The sequence below is a fragment of the Apis cerana genome, linkage group LG5 (assembly GCF_029169275.1).
Source record: "Apis cerana isolate GH-2021 linkage group LG5, AcerK_1.0, whole genome shotgun sequence".
Classification (NCBI taxonomy): domain Eukaryota; kingdom Metazoa; phylum Arthropoda; class Insecta; order Hymenoptera; family Apidae; genus Apis; species Apis cerana.
Genome location: NC_083856.1, coordinates 8,484,688 through 8,502,879, shown reverse-complemented (window position 1 = coordinate 8,502,879; position 18,192 = coordinate 8,484,688). Strand labels below are relative to the sequence as shown.

The following is an 18,192-nucleotide window of genomic DNA, read 5'->3' as shown; positions in this document are numbered from 1 at the left end:
TCGAGCGAATCAACGACTGTGAAATATTCGTTCTCTCGTATTTATATCTGGCAAACGTTCCTCGAACTCATCTCGAGGAAACGAGTAAGGAAGCGTGAGGAAGTGAAAAATCGGCTTTGGGAATTTTCTTTCATTCTCTTTCTTTTTCTTTCTTTTTTTTTTCACGCGAAACTCTCCTTCACCGTTGATCGCCGAGACGAAAATTTCCAGAGATTCCCACTCGTGACACGTCTCTAACATCTTTGCCATGTACATGTTTCGATATAATACTTCGAAGGGGTGACTGTTGTCATGGACAAAACCTGTTACACTGCTGCTAACTAATTCTTATTCGCAACAATTAAAAAAATTAGATCTATATTTTGCCAAAAATATTTTTTTTAAGAAGATTTGAAGGGGAGAAAACAATTGTTTAACCTGTGAAAGTGTAATCGTTTGCTTGGTTCAATCCTGAAGCACGATAATTACGAAGAATCGAAATTCATTTCATGTATGAAATTATGGATCTACAATAACGTTAATTTAGAGAGGAATTAATACAACGAATAATATAATAATAATAATGTGTGTCCGTAGGAATAAAAGGCGAAACTCGGGTTGCGACAAAGGAAGCGAGGAATCGATGCGACGCTGAAAAGAACGGAACAGGCAACGATATTTTAACGTTCGAAGGGAGCCATATTTCAGAAGACGCATCGCTTTACGATCCAACTTCGGTTTTACGAGATTTTACACCGGATCTCTCTCTACACCGGTTAGACAGAAATATCACATTCAAGAATTTCTGTCTAAATCTTATTTTTCGGCGTTTCGAAAGAAGAGATTGGACAGATAAATAAACGCCGATCTCTCTCCCTTTCGACCTCGAAACACTCCCATTCCTTCCAGGATATGATACGATGCTCCAAAAGCGCAGTTTTCATTTAAACAACATCCAACCAACCCCGCATAACACGATCCATGGATGAAAAGACTGAAACCAGTGTTCCGTAATCAACTACCCTTTCTCCCTTCCCCTTTACAATAGATACAGAATACTCGTGTAACGTTGGCAAAATTCGCGGAAAAAAGAAAGAGAAAAAAGAAAAAAAAAACACCGCAACTTTTGAGCTAGAGAATAACTCGCGACATCCTAATTCGAACAAAGGTGAGAAAGGGAAAGGGACAAAGAGGGAAGGAGCACGGAAACGGCGTTGAAAAGGTGAAGAGGTCTCGCGTGGGTTCGTGGAAACAATCGTTGGGGGAGGAGGGTTAAAGAGAACAGTTGTCGCTCACCAACGGCAGGCATTCACGCGGTTGCTCTCCCTCGGGCAGCGTGGTGATGAGGAAGAGGACAGGACTGGTGACGAGCAGGCTGGTGACGAGCAGCATCGCGAACGTGAGCAGCGCCTTGTGCACGGCCTTACTTCGTCTGAGCCAGTAACATGGCACGCAGCATATCCAGGTACCTTGCTGCGCGGCCCTCTCCACGTGCACCTACGCACATTTCAATAATCGAATGAATGTATCGTTCCTTGAAAAAAAAAGGAAGGAACGTTCGATACGTATATCGTTCCTTCGATCGTTTCACCGTGTGATTCGATAGATAAATATCAAAATCAAGCGGTGATTGTTATTTTTCTCGACGTTTCTGTCGATAAAATCCGTGCGACGCGTCGTCTTGTTAACGATTTTCGCGAGTGCACCGAAGAGAAAAGCGCGAAGAAGAGAGGTTGAGAAGAGAAGGTTGGAATTGCTTTAATACGGGGAAGACTCCTCTTGGAAGGAATCCTCTTTATTAGTAAAGAAAATCGTTTAAAGGGAAAACACAGGTGGGATGGAAAAGGAATGTCGAGGAAAATGGAACGTCAACACTGTGCCAGTCGAGGATTAGACGTTAAGACGTGGTCGGGGTGATAAGGGGTGAAAACTAAAGGAGGAGAGGAGGAGAAAATTAATTGGATGGAATAAATAAGAAAGAAACACTCACCATTGGCTCGTCCGGAAGGCCGGATCCCTCCTCGGTGCCAGGATTATTTCCGGTTCCAGCCGCGGTTCCACCGGGTCCAGCCCCCCCCTGTACGTGCACATGTGCGCCACCTCCGGCCCCAGGGGCGCACAGAGTGCGAGGACTCAGGGGTAGCCTCACGCTTGCCTCGCCACGGGATCTACCCCCGCCCCCACGGGCCCCACGGCCCCCGTAACCCCGGCTCACCGTGCACAAAGCCACATTTGCCGGGTCCCGCGGAACTCCCTTAGCTCTTCAAAGCCCGCCAAAACTTCTCCAGCCGCCCTCCCTCGCCGCCGATCGATGGATCAAACCACCGACCGGATCCACCGCCCTCCCTTCCGCTCCTGCATCTTTCTAGTCTATCGCCAGAGAAATCTGTGGGAAAAATTAATCGAGAAATTAATTCTTCCTTTTTTCTCTCTCTCTTTCGCTTTGAAAGAATTTTCCGACAGTTGTCGGTCGAATATTTTTCACGATGGATCGTTTTTCGAATCGCGAGAATTCGGAAGAAAGGAATTTGTCGTCGAGTTGAAGGAGGAAACGCGTTATATTTCCGTAAAATTCGTTTCTTTCTCGCGATAATTCGATGGAACGTGCGTGACGCTTGCCTCGTCCCGCAGAATCTCTGTGAAAACTCGTGGCTTCGCAAAGAGGGGGGAGAGAGGGGGATGGATATTGGAAATATCTAGCGCAAATTAGATTTAAATCGTAGTTTCGTGCGCGGATTCTATCGTTCGATCACGTTTCGTCGAATACACACGCGATTGTAATAATAAGTCGGCGTTTAATCCCGGCCCACTTCCGCCGTGACTCATTGGTCGGAAGGTGGCGCAAAAGAAATTCAGAATAAGTGGTAGGGACTCGGATGTAGATAAAGCGAGATTTATAAAAGCCAAGGTTACGCACGAATTAAGTCGTTCTCCGTATCATGAAAAGCGATCTTAGAGTCTACTAAATCGCCTTCACGAGAAGCCTCGGTTTAATCTGGATTACTTCCAAGCTGTTTCCACCGTGGGATTTCTAATTTATGCGCATTTCTTTGTCGCGGCAAAACGCACCGTTCCATCCAAACCGTTTCTTCTCTCCTTCCCCAAAAAAAACCCCAACAAACGATCAAAACGAAGTAATCGGCCAAGAATATCTTGATAAAAAGTTTGGATCTCGATCCACTTGTTTATCCGACGATAGTTCAACAATCTTTTTCTTCTCTCTTTTTCTTTTCTTTTTTTTTTTTTTGTTTTTTACTTGAAATTTGCAAATCGAATCGAATCGACAGCTTTTTCTTATTGTCTTGTGCAACAATCCTATCTGCTCAGCGAATAATTCCGTTAGTCGAATCACGTGTAGACAGATATCGCGAAGAAATGTCTGATTTTTCTTTCTATCAAAAGTTCTAAAGCAATAATATTCGTTCGAGAAACGGGGAAAAATGCAGCGGGATTAATAAAAATTTCAATCTTATCTCTCTTCGCTTCTCAAATTCATCGGTATTACGAAACCGTTTCTTCGCGAATGATAAACAATTTTTTATCGAAAGCTCGTCTAATAATAATAAGAAAAGCACGGTGCACGTCCCCTTGACGTGAAACTGACGTCATTCACAGAGACAGATTTTTCGTTTCGAAAGGAGGGAAAAAAACATGCACGTCTTTCTTATTTATTTCATTCGATTACTTGCTTCGCCGCTCGAAATATTACTCAGAATAAAATAACCGATCCGTCTTTCGAAAGTTTCGAAAATTCTAACCGAAGCTGAAAAAAAAATGAATTTTTCTTTTTCACCTTTGAGAGAATTATTTCGTCGGGAAATTCACGGAGGTGAAGGGAAAATTATTATTGGCATCGGTATTTTCGAAGCGCAAACGTCATAAAGAAACGATAAGGGATAAAAACCGATCGATCGATCGATCGATTAATAAAGATTTATATACCGGGCCGATAATAATTCTAACCAAGATTTACGATGGCGCACGAGTGAACTGGGCCGATCACCGCCGTCGAAATTGATGAAAACAAGCGCAGCAGACGCGTCGTCGCAGGAGGGTTTATTCATAGGAGTAACACGTAAGCGAGTGATATATTCGCCGATTATTTTTTGCATCGGGTTAAAAATATTCAGGGCCGATGGGAGATCACATTTTCCAGTCAATGGAGTACGTGATCGAGGCCTGAGGGGGTTGCGGTGGCGAAAAGAAAAATGTAAACGAACTGGTGGGGGCGAAAGGGAAAGCTGGATCGAGGGACGAAACGTAAATCCAGAGAAGAACCGGACAGAAACATCTATCTCTTCCTCGTCCCATTTTCTCCCTCTCTCTCCCTCTCTCTCTGTCGCGTTATCTCGCGAGAATGTCTCGCGTGTTTTTCTTTCTTTTCCAAAGTTTCTCTCGGATGGATTCGAATCGATTGGAATGCATGAACCGAGAACGGTCGATCTCGGCGAAATGTTTGCGCGCGGCCACTAAAACTTTTCGAGCGGAAGGGGGATTTCGGAAATTGTCGCTCGCTTCTGTTCGAGATGCGTCTCGAATCGAGAAAAAGTTAACCTTGGGTTAATCGAATCGGCGCGAAATCTCTTCGATATTTTTAGGGTATATTCCTGCGTTTATCCGCGTTTATCCGTGCGCGGATGAATTCGAAGCTCGAAACTCTCAGGAAGGATCGATGTCGAGGATCGGTTTCTTCTTCTTTCGAGAAATTTATATATATATCGTGTCGAGGAATAAAAGAGGAAGAATTGGGATGCGTGGTGTGATCGTTTTCGAAAGAAGACGAAGAAGAACTATTGTTTTTCTCGCGTCTGGGGTGATAAAATCGCGAGAACTACGGGAGCAAGTTTGACGATGCGCCGTGGTAGGAGGAAGAATGTCAAACATTACACGTAAACAGTTACGCGAGTCTCGTGCTGATTCAGCTCGTTAACAGCCTCATTAACGAAAATGCAAACCGGTGTCTTGCACGAAAGTTCCTGCGATTAATCTTTCTTTAATCTTGAAATTTTTAGATTAGGATTCAAAACGGTGTTTTTGTGTAACTGTCTGATATCCGTGTCACTTTAGAAAATAGATTTATCGTACGAAACTTTCCGATTCAATTTTCAAATAAACTTAACCGCTTCAATTATAAATCTACCAAAGTCTTACTTTTATCACTCTCGACTTTAAGAAAATAACTCTCCCCTATTTCCCCCCTTTTTTTCTTCTTTTAAATCTCTTAACTCGTTTATAGATAAAGAATCCTGATCGACCAGGATTCACTCGTTTTTACTCCACGGAACGGGATTAAAAATTAACCGATTATCATCAATTTTCTATTCTCGCCATTGTTATCTTCGCTCCATTAAGAGAGAAAGAGAGAGAAAGAGAGGAACGATCGATCGACTCACCTTTACGAAATCCAAAAAATGTTGTCAAACCCTTGGGATCAGATCGTTTTTATATTATTCCCCTATTTCGAAGATTTCACTTTGCCGAGTTGTTCACTTCCGGTTCACTAGATTCCGCCCGCGGGGGAACGAAACGGACGAATGATCGAAGCGCGGGTTCGCTCGTATCTCCCGAAACTCCTCTTCGGAAACTGTTTCTGCGTCTAGGCTGGCACGAGATAACCGGAAGTCGAGAAAACGCGGCCCTGCTTTACGGCTGGGGGTAACACGCGGACTGTCGGGCCGGACTCAACCACCGTACCGCCTCTCTCTCCCGCACACACGCTTCGCCCACCTCCCTCCTCCATTCCATTTCTCCCTCTCTATCTCGAAGCCCCTTCTCTCCCTCTCTCTTCGCTCGTCCTTCTCTAGTTTCACCCCGATCCTTCCCATTCCATTTCTTATTTCTCATGTGTACATCTTTATAATTATCGTGCGTTTTTCTCGTCTGTTTTTCCTCTTCTTTCTTCTTCTTTTCGCTTTTTTCCCCTTCTTCCTTTTTTCCTTATTCGAGCATCGAGCATTGGTAGACGATGTATCGATGTATCGATTTATTTATCGCGATAATTTACCCCGATATTATTTCGAACCCTCTTCTCTCTTCCTCCCTCTTCTTCTTCCCTCTCCGATATCAGAAGCTCGTGCTCGTAACGCGCAAGCCCTCGATATTCAAACGTTAGGAGAGTCAGTGAGAGTCAGAGGCAGTGGGAAAACTCGGAGTGCGTTCGTTTCGCCCGCCGCGGAAACTTTGTCAGCCAGGCTGAAGAAGTATAATGGATTCTCTCCCCGTGAAGATAATACGAAATAAAGTTGTTAGATAGATCGAATCTCTCTCGCTTCCTTTTTTCTTTTTTTCACTCTTTGGAAGAATCGTTGTTGTACGTTTATTCGATTAATCCTGCGGAGAGATGATTGATTGAAAGGAAGACGAAACGTTTTTCTCGATCGTTAACGTTAGATAAATGTATGGAAAATCGAGTTTGAGAATTGATTAAATATCCCCTTTGAAGTCTAACTTTTTTATTGATATAATTTACGAATTAAATAGACTGTAAATATATTTTTCAATTATATTTTACACAATTATATAATTCCTTTCGAGTCCTTTTATCTTGGCAACCGATTGAGATAAAACAAAGAACGGACTTCACGGTTTTCTCTATTTCTCGAGTAGATTTTTCAACGAAAAATTAAAATTCGAATAAACTACTTCTAATAAGAAACTTCAGCCTCGTCGAGACGCCTATGCACGAGCAATTAAAAACCTTGGATGCGTGTATCGAAGTGGGGGGACAAGCTGAAGTTTATACCAAATTATTTCAAAGAACGCCACGAGCGAGATGAACTGACGTCACTTCGTTAAATCCATCCATGAATTCGTATAAAATCGATGGATAACGTTATATCCAGGTCCACGCCGCCGGAAGAGTCGGCGATATCGCGTCAAAAGCTCGAAACAAATTCGGCCGACCCTCGAAGGCTTGATTAACACGTCGGCCAAGATCTCGCGATACAAGCATCGAAATATATAACCACGAGCATGCGATCATCGAATAAAAACTCTCGAAATAACAAAGGTGAATCCCCCCTCCATAAGAACGAGTTCGAAATTTCGCTCCCCAGTTGACATTTACCGCCTTCGACAATCCCCAGATGCGATGATAAACGTTAGGCTGCGTGCACAGATTGCAACGTAGAATCGCAAAGAACGAATATAGAAACGGCTTATTTAATCTTTATAAATAGCTAGATTCGAAGTACTTACTTTTAATATTCGTATATATCATCAATCTGAGATGATGCAAATATTCCATGTGATGATGTTCCGATATTCCAATGATCCCATTCTATGCCCTTCTCTTTCTCTTTCGTTATCCTGATCCTGCAGGGAACTAGTACGAGCATTGCGAAATCGCGTTACGAATAATTATCTGCTAAATTGCTCTCGATGTGCTTGTTCCATCAATATCTTCAAATCGATCCTGTGAACTGACTTAATCATTGGATCTGCGTAATGCAACGTGGGAGGAAAAAGAGAAACACGCAACTTTGTTACGTTTAATGCACCGCAATGTGTATCATCGATGAACGATGAAGTTTTTTCATTTGCATCGCTCCTATGTGAAAAGGTCTCGTTACTCGGAGGCTTGAAATTTTAAACACTTCTCCTCCCGTTTCGTATCTCCTCATAGGAGGAAAGAAATCGTCGTATATATATATATATATAAAACACACAGCGAAGAGTTAATCGCGGAAGGCCTCGCTTGAATTTATGAAACCCGCGTAAATAACGTTTTAACAACGCCGGCCCAATTATGCAAATTGGCAGTGCTCCGTACCTCGAACGGAACGAAGTTAATTACACTGATCGATCGCCAATCTGTCAACCCTGTGAACACTGAAAACGAGGGGGAGGGAGGGAAAAAAGAAAGATAGCGAGCCATTCCATTCTTGGCGTGGAGAAAGGAGAAAGGAGGAAACCGCGAATAGGAATCGTAACCATTCGTATCCCATCTTCTTAAACAACGGTTCCAACGGAACTCTGTTTTCCTACCGGTAATTGGAGCACGATTGAAACAAGTGAAAATTATTTTCAGGTCAGGGCTGAATCGTGTTTTAACTATCGATTTCGAAAAAGGGAGGGGGGAAAAAAAAGAAAAACGCAAGTAGGGAGGAAAAAAAGGGTGGATGTCGTCGCGACATCGAGAGCAAACAATCCATTAAAATATTCCATCTCGGCTCCGAGTTCGACGATGTTTCAGAGTCATCGATGTTTTTCTTTTTTTTCTTCTCTCTCTCTCTCTCTCTTTCGTTATTATTAATAAATTACTTCGCTTTTTATATTATAGTTTATAGACAAATCGTTTTTTTTCCTCTCATCGAAAATGAGATTTCAAATTTCAACGATTTCTTTTTCATTGTTTCATCGCGATATAATGGTTGAAAGTTCGATTTGAACGAAGGCAACGAGATAACGTTCCTTCATCCCGATGAGGATTATTCGTTCGAAGAGAGAGAAAAAAAGAAAAAAGACAAAAGGGCAATGTTCAAATGACTCGTGATATTCGTTCTTTGTACAACTGATCCGTTTTTCGACGGTCGATTGCTTTGTATTTCCTCCATCGGCCCAATAAAATACGCTAAACGCGTTACCAGCGAAGCGTGATGTATGGAAATTTTAACTTCGTTATGCGACACATCCCTGCTTTCAGATTTAACCCTATCTCTTTCTCTCTCTCGATATTATTCCCTCTACGATGCAAATTTCTATAGATGTTCACGGTAACGTGTTTAAAATAATTCCACTACGTTTGATGAATTTCACTCAGGTATGTACGCTCAATTATTCGTTTTAATTATTCGAAACGGATATATAGAATATTTCTTGATCTTTCTTCTGAATGTAATTCTATGTAATAAAGAATAGATAAAATTGAGAGACTCTTTTGAAAATGGATACGCAGAGCGATAACTGTTCTAACTAAACTGACAATTTGTACAAATAAAATAAAATAATTCTGGGAGAGTTTTTATTTTTTTAAACGAATCTGCATTTTTTAGTACAGAAGGGAAGAAAACAGTAATTTTCGTTCGATCAAGCGGTTTTCCAAGAATATGAAAAAGAGTACGTAACAAAGAAGAACCGGAAGAATTTGTAAAAGAATGAAACAAATCGATATGGATCTGAACGAAGCCGTAAAGAAACTGTTTTAGTACGAAGCTTTACTACGTTGATATGAAACATCTATTTAGTCCTAATATAATTAGAATGTATTATCCTTCTTTACCCAATCTTATTTTGCTTATGGTATTCGTCGTCGATTTGACGGGGTGGTGGCGAGATAAAAAATAAAATCGTCCATTTTCGACCGTTTCCTTCCTTCTTCCTTGATAATTCGATCGTTCGCCTTTGTCCGAAATTTATTTGACAAAAAAAGAATAGAAAGACATTACTCGACATAACGTGATGGGTAATTATTTATAAATCGATCAGCTTCGAAGGGGAGGCGGTGACGTGAATGGATCGCAGGTACAGCATATAAAAACGATGCAGGCCAAAAAATAAAGATTTTATTCATCCACGTACATCACGTACAGAATAAGGTTGATTAAATTCACTTCAACTATATATATATATAATATGTATATTTTCTCTTGATTTTTTTCTTTTTTTTCTTCTTTCTCTCAATGTTTAATGCGCAAATCTCCCCGAATATCTAGAATATCTAGTATCTAGAATATCTACACGTCTTTATCTTTTCTTTTTATATATATATATATATATATTTTTTTCTCTTTCTCTCTCTTTCTCTATTTCCTATAACACACTCTTCTTTCTATCCCCCTTTTACCCAATCTCTTTATCCCCTCGCTTTCCTCCCATTCGCAAGATCGAGAAATCTAAAATTCTTCGAGTAGAATATAATTAATATGCAGCGCGGCGAGCACGGGCCAAGTATCCTTCCATATTTCTCGCTAAAAATTCGCTCGCTCATTCACAACAGCGAAACCAATTTCCAAATTATTCTCTCTCTCTCTCTCTCTCGATTAGTCTCATTCTACGCGTCAATCGATCAATTTGCTGAAAAATACATGTATTCTTTCTAGGATAAACGAAAGTGGCTCTCGGGCACACGCGGAGATCGTGTAAATATATTGGAACGTTATTCTCGCGAAAGACTCTCGTCCCGCGAAATTGGGAGGCCTCTTGCAACTCTTGAAGAAAAGCACGAGGTTTTGGATTCCCAATCGCGCCATCGAGTCTTTCCTATACGATGCAATATGCGAAATATAGATGTGAAATTAATCTAATCCCGACAAGGGGCTTAATCAAATAATAATAATAATAATAACAATAAATGGAAACTTCTCGAACGAAGTTTCCTCGGTCGATCAATCAATCCTCTAATACTGACGACGGATCTCGGTCGGTTACTCGTTACATCTCCGCGAAATATCTGTCTGAAGTCGGGGGGAACATCTCGTGGATACGATTTCCGGCGGAACAATCTCATTTTTTTTCTTTTCTTTTCTTTTCTTACAAAAGTGCATGGACTAATGATATTAGATCACGTAGGGCGAGCAGTACAATGCAAGCGAAAAACGTAAGGGGGGGGAGGCTAAGTTTCGGGAACCCCCTTGATAAATATATATCCGTTTCGTATTCGAATTTTGCCCTCGTTTAATAAGATAAGAGATACAAACCGAGATATGATATGGAGATCAAAGAGGGAACACGTGGATCGATCGAACATTGCCTCGAATAGTCCATGCGTGCGAACGTGGATTAAATTAAACGTGCACTCTTGATTCTACACGCACACGTTCCTTTGCAACGTGTTTCTTTTTACAAATTTTGAATACTGAATCGGAGGGGGAGGGGGCAGGAGAGAAGTCTTTTTGACTCGCTACTGTTATACATATACATATGTATGTGTTTTATCGTGGTCGTTTATTTATTTTATTTATTTGTTTTTTTTTCTCTTTTTTTTTCTTTTTTTTTTCTTTTCTTTTCTTTTCTTCGAGTCAAGTGAGCTCGCGAATCGACAAATTTTGGTAAAAAATCGTCCTTATTATCTGAAATACAATTGTGCGTCGTGTTCGAGGGATCATGGTGGATACGCGTGGATATGTAAGTTCAAGGGTGAATACTGATTCTTTTCGGGGAAAGTTTCACGCTACGAATTCTTAGAGACAGAAAAAAACGCGTGACGCGTCAGAATCGGTGAACGTATATATTACACGTAAATCGTGTCCAAAATCTTTTACGATATTTTTGGTAAAAGAGAATCATACGATTACTTCTCGAATTCTTTGTCTTTGTTGGAAAATCTTCTGGAATCGTAGAGATTAAATCGATGATGATTTGTTATAATTTGGTTAATTTCTTTTTCTATCCTCCCTTAAAACTCTGCGCAAATTTGGAAAGATCAAGCTTCGATGCAACGTTTCATTCCTCGAGAAATCTATGCATGTTTATATATTTACACTCGTATAATAAGGAACTAATATCAATCGATATACAAAAAGTTCATCGTATCCTCTTTCGCGAAACTTTCGTAACGGTTCCTCCTGAAAGTATCTTCTAAATCGATGAATCACAAACGTTGGCACGCGTGGACTACCACCAAATTCTATTCCCTTCCCTCTGCTCTCTGTTTTGATATTTCCCCTCCCAACTCGACACGCGTTAAAAACTCAACTATATACGAATTCAATGGTTAAATTGGTACGAGACGGACGGGCTCGTCGTCGAGTTGTGAGAATAATTCCGAATGATTATTGTTCCCAACTGAGACTGTTTTGGCGTTAGCATTTCTTAGATGGCGATATCTTTCGTTATATTTTTTTCCCTTCGCTTCTTCTTTCTCTCTGTTTATTATTCATTGATAGGAGTTGTCGCGTGGAATAAAACTGAAATCGTCAGTTTCCCTTCAAACTTTGTATAGGTTCGTATAGGTTTCTCGAATGCTCACGCGAATAACGATTTGCAAACGCGAATCGCTTATATTCTGTTTTTCTCTGAGATTAATTTTCATGCTGGATGAAAATCGCGGTATAATGATCATAAGTAAAATTAAAAATTAAATAGAGAAAAATTATCGAGAAGAATTATCGACATGCGAGACTAAAAACACGATTTTTCTCTGACAACAAGTCAACAACGTTTCTTATCTAAATCATATATAAATAATATAATTTATCGTAAAAACGAGAAAATTAAAACGATAAGCTGTATAGCCGTATAGCTAAAAAAAAAATAAATAAAAATAGTACGAAAAAAATAAATAGCACGCGATATCACAGGAATCGTACGTAAAGAACGCAGCAGTCTGCAAAAATTCGAATGTAACTGCACAGAAATTATCCGAAGATCAGAATTGTCGAGCATCGTGCATAAAGCTTCTTCTTCTTGTTCTTCTTCTTCTTCTTCTACTACGGGTTAATCAACTATTACGAAAAGACAGCTTCGACAACTTCGAATATTTCTCTTGTCGCTCGTAAAAATGAGATCCTTAAACAATAAGACTAGTAGACGCGTGAACATCTCTCGATATGAATGTATCTAGGGTCTTCTTCGTGGTCTTGTTCGTTACATAGCCGACGATCGTTCCTCGTGCGCTTTCTTCACGATCGCCAATTTCGAATGTGGATCCGCTGCCGGAAGCCCGGTGTAAGGCGGCTCTCTGGTGCCGTGCAGCATCAGGGTCCACTCTCTGATCCATCCGTGTTGAGGTGTTTGAGTATTGAAGCTCACCTGGACGAAATTTAATCGATAAGATATTTGAAATACTCGATTTTCTCACGAGAGAGGGGGGAAAAAAGGAGAGAAACTACTCGATTCCTCTTTCGAATCTTTCGATACCTCCAACAACCAATTCCCTTGAGGATACTCTCCCCAAGTATGAGTAGTCATGAAAGGCCATTTCGTGAAACCGTCTCTGTGGTCGTCGTCGTTTATTCTCCGGCTCAGAATCATCGATCTGAAAAGAAATAATTCAACCGATTTGTTATAATAAATCCGAAACTGGAAAGTTCGAAATTAATTACCTGGTACCCATGGGGGAGGTTAGAAACAGTTCCAAATCGCCACGCCGCGTAGCGTTCACGGAAATGACGGCCTGTACGTGTTCCAGATAGTTGACAGCGTACTCGGTCCCCGCGCAGGCATCAGTCTTTATTTTCAACAAGATCGATCGATCGCTCGTCACTTCCCTGGAAAAGGAAAATTGGTGTGTTTATCCGCTTTTCGAAAAGGGGCTTCAACGCACGGTGGATTCCTCGAGAAAAGTGGAAAGATATTGGAGATGTCGACACAAATAGGGAAAAATAAGATAGAAAGGAAATGGGATAGGCGACCTGATCGATAGACCTCCCTCATCCACCAATCGTAATTTGGTTCAGACCTTCTATTTTACACGCGATTGTTAACTCGTGAACGGAAAGAAAGCGGAAAGGAAGGACAAGGTGGCGTTTCTCACCGCCCTCTTGCGGGTGGCGAGCCCTCGAGATTGAATCGTACAGTGAATGGAAGTACACTCACTGAGTTTCGAGCACGGAACCAGCCTCGCAATGATACCGTGGTGGCACAGTTTTCCATTTCTTTGCCAAAGCGACCATTGCACCGGCATCCAATACGCCGTAACCGAACAGATGATTGAATTCGAGACCGACCCCGTTCATCGTCCAATGAAATCTTCCTTTCGCGTCGAACAATGAATTCCTCTTCGAAGTTAAAACCGTCAGATGTTGAATATCGCGCCAGGTCAATTGTGGGCTGAAATCGAAATCAAAGATTCTTCTTATATAAATTGATTCTTATAAGAACGTTACATCGTACGGTTAACACCTGTTTTCTATCCATTTCGAACAAAATGTTAATATTAATGTAATTAATAAACGATCGTTTGAGATTCTGCCAAGTATCTTTTATCGAAGAGCGATATTGATTCGCTCGGAAAAGGGGGAAGAGCATTTTTCGTGTTCACGTTTTCCAATAGAGGGATCAATATTTGCCGATATCGTATCAATGGAACGATCAAAGAAACTGGGACGAGAAAATACGAGAGAAGGCCAGAAAGCGTCGCCAAAGAGACAGTGTCGTGCATTAAACCCCGGTCTTTTAATGTTACATCCTTGTTACTGGGTCGCGTTTCAACGACAGTGCTCGATCGAACACGGAGCTCCCATTAGCCAAGACCTTTTACCCTCTGTAACCTGCCATCCTCTTCCTTAATTTTCGGGACTTTCTACGACCAACATACCCGTTTCAATCGCGGAATCAAATTATCTTTGAACCGAATATTTATTCTCCGACCTTTGCCATCTCGAATTATTGCCTACACGAATCTATTCGTTTCGAACTTTGATAAAAATAATGTTTATACGATAACGAATTCGTACGAAAAATGATCGATACTTTTCTACGAATACTTTTCTTTTTTTTTTTTTTCGAGGAAAATTCGTTGCTTTAATCCGTTCGATGGATCGATGTTGGATTCGTGATATTTTCAGTAGAATAGGTCAACGATATTTCGCACCGAGTCGTTAAACCACGCGATATGACACGTTCGCTATCATCGTTCGGACCATGTCGTCGACAATAACGATTATAACGATTATTCGTGTCTCTGAAATTTTAACATCATCAATAATCATGGAAATTCGAATTGATATAATCAATTTCCATTAGCTTCAATCTTAAATATTTGACGAGAGATACGATACGTAAGTAACGTTTATTTCATAATTATTCGTCAATTTGCAATATCATTTATTATTAAACGAATAACGATGAAATTATAAATTGGATCGTATTTTATACGGATGATAATCCAATTGCTTTTTAATGCTCTTGAATAATTTTTTATCTCATTTTGTTATTAAATTAATTTAACATTTTTATGTCGTTTATATCACAAGTGCTTCTGCACACGTACAGAGATTTCGAAAACGTATAATATTCGTAGGATATAACTTTCTATTAAATTTTACTTTATCGGAGAAAGAATTAAGCGTTTGCACTTTCATTCGCGTTCGAAAGATCCTTAACTTATTATTTTTAATTCATTTATCTTTCTACGTTTTTTTCCTTTATTTTTTTCAATTCGTTTTTATTTCTTTCTAATTCTTTTCTCTTTTTTCCCTCCACCTTTTTATACGCCATTTGATATTATTACTTTTCTACTTTTATAAAACTTCGATTCTTTTATTTTTTTTTTTTTTTTTTTTTCACTCTCTACTTACTTTTAGATGACGTTTCTTTTAGCTTCTTCCAATTTTTTTTTTATTTTACGTTCCTTTTATTTCCCTCCTGTTTTATAACCCCCTTTTCTTGTTCTTTTTTTATCGTTGAATTCAATTTTTATGCTTCCCATTCAACATTTCTTTCTTTTTCTCTTTTTTTATCAGATTTACGAATCTACTCTATTACAACGAAATTTACAACAATTTAAAAATTTCCTTTTTACTTTTTATCATCTTTATCCGTGATGTCAAACGTTTTACGATGATATTACATTTGTGAAAATTTGTATCCCCGTTCGCGGAACTCATTTTTTGTAATTAATCCGAACTTTGGTATATATAAAATGAACGTTATTACGAATCATATTTTTCAATTTATATTTTGGCTCGTGATAAGATATTTACACGATCTAATACGAATAATATTTCCGATTCGAAATTGCAAATTCGCATCGGGGCAAACAATAATTATGGAAAATTCGTCCTCATCTGCTCGTTTATTCCATTTCCAGAATGCATATCGTGAAAGAATCGCGTTTAATCGTCCAGCCAAAATCGATGGACCGTTTATCGTCAAGTTTTTTCCTTGGACAACGAGTGAAAACTTTCTCAGCGAAAAATTCGAAAACGCGCAAAAATTGAGCGTTAAAAATAAAACGACGATTGGAAAATGTTTCGAAAGCTTTTTACTTCCAACCACATCTGATAATTCGATATTTATCGTGGCAACCTTTTTGCGCGACGATAAAAAGCTCGAGGACCACGGTCACCATCGAAAAATCGAATCGTTCGAACAGCATTCTCACGATTCACGATGCACCTTGACTCTTTTAAACGCGTTAACACTTTTTAACAAAACGGATTACTGCATTTAAAAAGACAACAAGTTAATAAAATATCTGGGACAATCTTTGAAAAGATTTTTCAAAGATTTTCGTTTGTAAAGATTAAAAATTATCAGAGAACTCGATATCGATGGCGCGGATAATCATCTGCGAAGATGAAACAGCCGTTCGAGAATCATATTAAAATTCCATTCGCACACTCACTTGGCCTCAAGGGCGAGGGCAAACACTCCTGCGGCTTCCGGCGCGGCGGCTGACGTTCCACTGTGCGTCGTCGTGCATTTGCCGTAGAGATCGGTGGTGGCCTGGAAAAAGAAAAAAAGAACGTAGAAAAAGACCTCGGTCGAAAACGCAGTGGCAAGGAGAATCTCCTCTCCTGCTGTTATCTAAGATTAAAATTTATTTTAACCGCGACTTCTTACCGCGGGATATATTTGCATTTTAATGGTGCCACGGGACGTTTTAATTGCGATTAACACTCCTCTCAAAAGGGCGGAGTTTGTACTCGCGTTGGCGAGCGCGTGTCGCCCGCCAGATTTTAACTGGCAAAATTCTGAATGCTCTTTTAACTCGTAACTCGACGGCCTCGTTATTCATAATCAAACACGACGTTTCTATCTTCGAGGGAGAGAGAGAGAGAGAGAGGGGCAAAGAGAGAGAAGCGCAGAAAGTTTTAACAATCGCGTAATAATATTTCACCGAGAATAATTTCGAGACGATCGTAAAGGAGGAAGCAGGGATCGTTTTAGGCCGTTGAACGCGGTTAACTTGCAGAGGAGAGGATTAAACGTTCTGTCTCTAAACGTTGTAATTTCCTCTATAACAGCGCGCGTGTTCCCTGGATATCGAGAAAGTTTTCGTATTAAAAGTTCGGATCCGCGCATAGTTGGGATAAAATCGCGATCAACGTCGGTTTTAATCGATCTTCTCTTCCCATAATGTTTGTAAATATGGAACAATCACGTTCCACGTTGTGGAACGATCAAAAAGAGAAAGCGTATCGGTCGAGGATTGCACATTTTCTATCCCTGTTTCATCGAGCATGTTCAATAATTTTAAATTAATCATCGTCGAGTCGAAATGTTTAAGACGTAGATGTTTAACACGTATTTCGAGCCACGAGAAGATGATGATAAAGTTAAAAAAAAAAAAAATTGAAAAGGGAAAAAAAATAACGTAAAGTAATCCCCTTACGTAAGTCCCCTTTTTTCACTTAACGCGGATGAAAATGTATTTTATTCGACGATAATCTTAGCGCGCGTCTAATCTGTGCCATACGGGTATACGAGTTCAAACCCGTTGTCTTTCTCCTTTATTTTCCCCTTCGTTCAGCCGTGAAATTTTTCGTGGAGCGGAGAGAACGGTGGAAAATCGGGGCGAACCGTGTTCATCCATAAAATGCCGGTTATCGAGCGCAAAAACGGTCCAGGAACGAGGGCAGAATCTATTCAGGAATGTGTGTACATCGTTGTAAACGATGCGGTGTAACACGCTGTTAACAGCCAGTTTATAGAACATTATCGAAAAACATCCTCTCCTGCAAATTGCGAATTCCTTTTTTCTTTTTCTTTTTCCTTTTTCTGCAAGTTCGCATTTTCTTTTTCACTCACGCGACTCTCTTCGAATTCGAATCGTTCGAATGGCGATTTTCTCGCTCGTTTCGCAACATGGAGCAATTATAGTCGAGAAAACATATTGTATTCTTTTTCCCGAATCGGATCTGTTCACTCTGTTTGTCGCGTCTTTATGGAACCATTGGTCTTCGCGAGAATCGTTAAAAAAGCTCATAAAAAGGAAGGAAAAAAAAGGAACCACGAATAACAGTGGCAATCTTACTTTAACGCGTGAAGAAGCTTCCATATACCAGGAGTATCGATCAATGATAAGCATCCATAAAACCACGGTAAAAAAGTTTACGAGCAGTCTACTAAGCTTTCGTGAGCTAAGAATTCCTCGCGTTAATCTTGGCCAATGAGGACGATCCTCTCGTGAAACTTTCATATTTCTTCACTAACGATGCACCATATGTATCGAAATATATTTTCTTTATTGTAAAAATTTATTTTATTCACACAAGATAACACAGATTTTTATCCATAAACGATACGCGCGCATTTCTTTAATTTATACTTTTCAATCCTATTCGAAAAACGTTCCAGGGAGATTTAGTAGTGTTTCTCGATTCTTCG

At 40.0% G+C, this 18,192-nt stretch overlaps 2 protein-coding genes and 1 long non-coding RNA gene across 6 annotated transcripts in view; 1 reads left to right on the top strand and 2 right to left on the bottom strand.

Moving 5' to 3' along the window:
• LOC107994434 (kell blood group glycoprotein homolog) overlaps positions 1-2,103 on the bottom strand; it is a 64,289-nt gene extending 62,186 nt beyond the window's left edge. For all 4 annotated transcript variants that reach the window (XM_062074868.1, XM_062074869.1, XM_062074870.1 and 1 more), the window contains exons 1-2: positions 1,970-2,103; positions 1,276-1,476 (exon numbers count right to left, since the gene is read on the bottom strand). In XM_062074868.1, coding sequence (XP_061930852.1) covers positions 1,276-1,476; positions 1,970-1,972 — 204 coding nt within the window. In that variant the 5' untranslated portion in view covers positions 1,973-2,103. The remainder of the gene's footprint in view (positions 1-1,275; positions 1,477-1,969) is intronic.
• The window catches only part of LOC133666093 (uncharacterized), a 62,702-nt gene extending 57,588 nt beyond the window's left edge, over positions 1-5,114 (top strand). The window contains exon 2 of the long non-coding RNA XR_009829709.1: positions 577-5,114. This is a non-coding gene — a long non-coding RNA (uncharacterized LOC133666093). The remainder of the gene's footprint in view (positions 1-576) is intronic.
• A 4,348-nt stretch (positions 5,115-9,462) lies between these two features.
• Positions 9,463-18,192, bottom strand: part of LOC107994313 (neuroendocrine convertase 2) — a 32,361-nt gene continuing 23,631 nt past the window's right edge. Inside the window, exons 8-12 of the mRNA XM_062074872.1 lie at positions 16,208-16,308; positions 13,456-13,689; positions 12,963-13,127; positions 12,778-12,895; positions 9,463-12,669 (exon numbers count right to left, since the gene is read on the bottom strand). Of these exons, the coding sequence (XP_061930856.1) occupies positions 12,505-12,669; positions 12,778-12,895; positions 12,963-13,127; positions 13,456-13,689; positions 16,208-16,308 (783 nt within the window). The 3' untranslated portion in view covers positions 9,463-12,504. The remainder of the gene's footprint in view (positions 12,670-12,777; positions 12,896-12,962; positions 13,128-13,455; positions 13,690-16,207; positions 16,309-18,192) is intronic.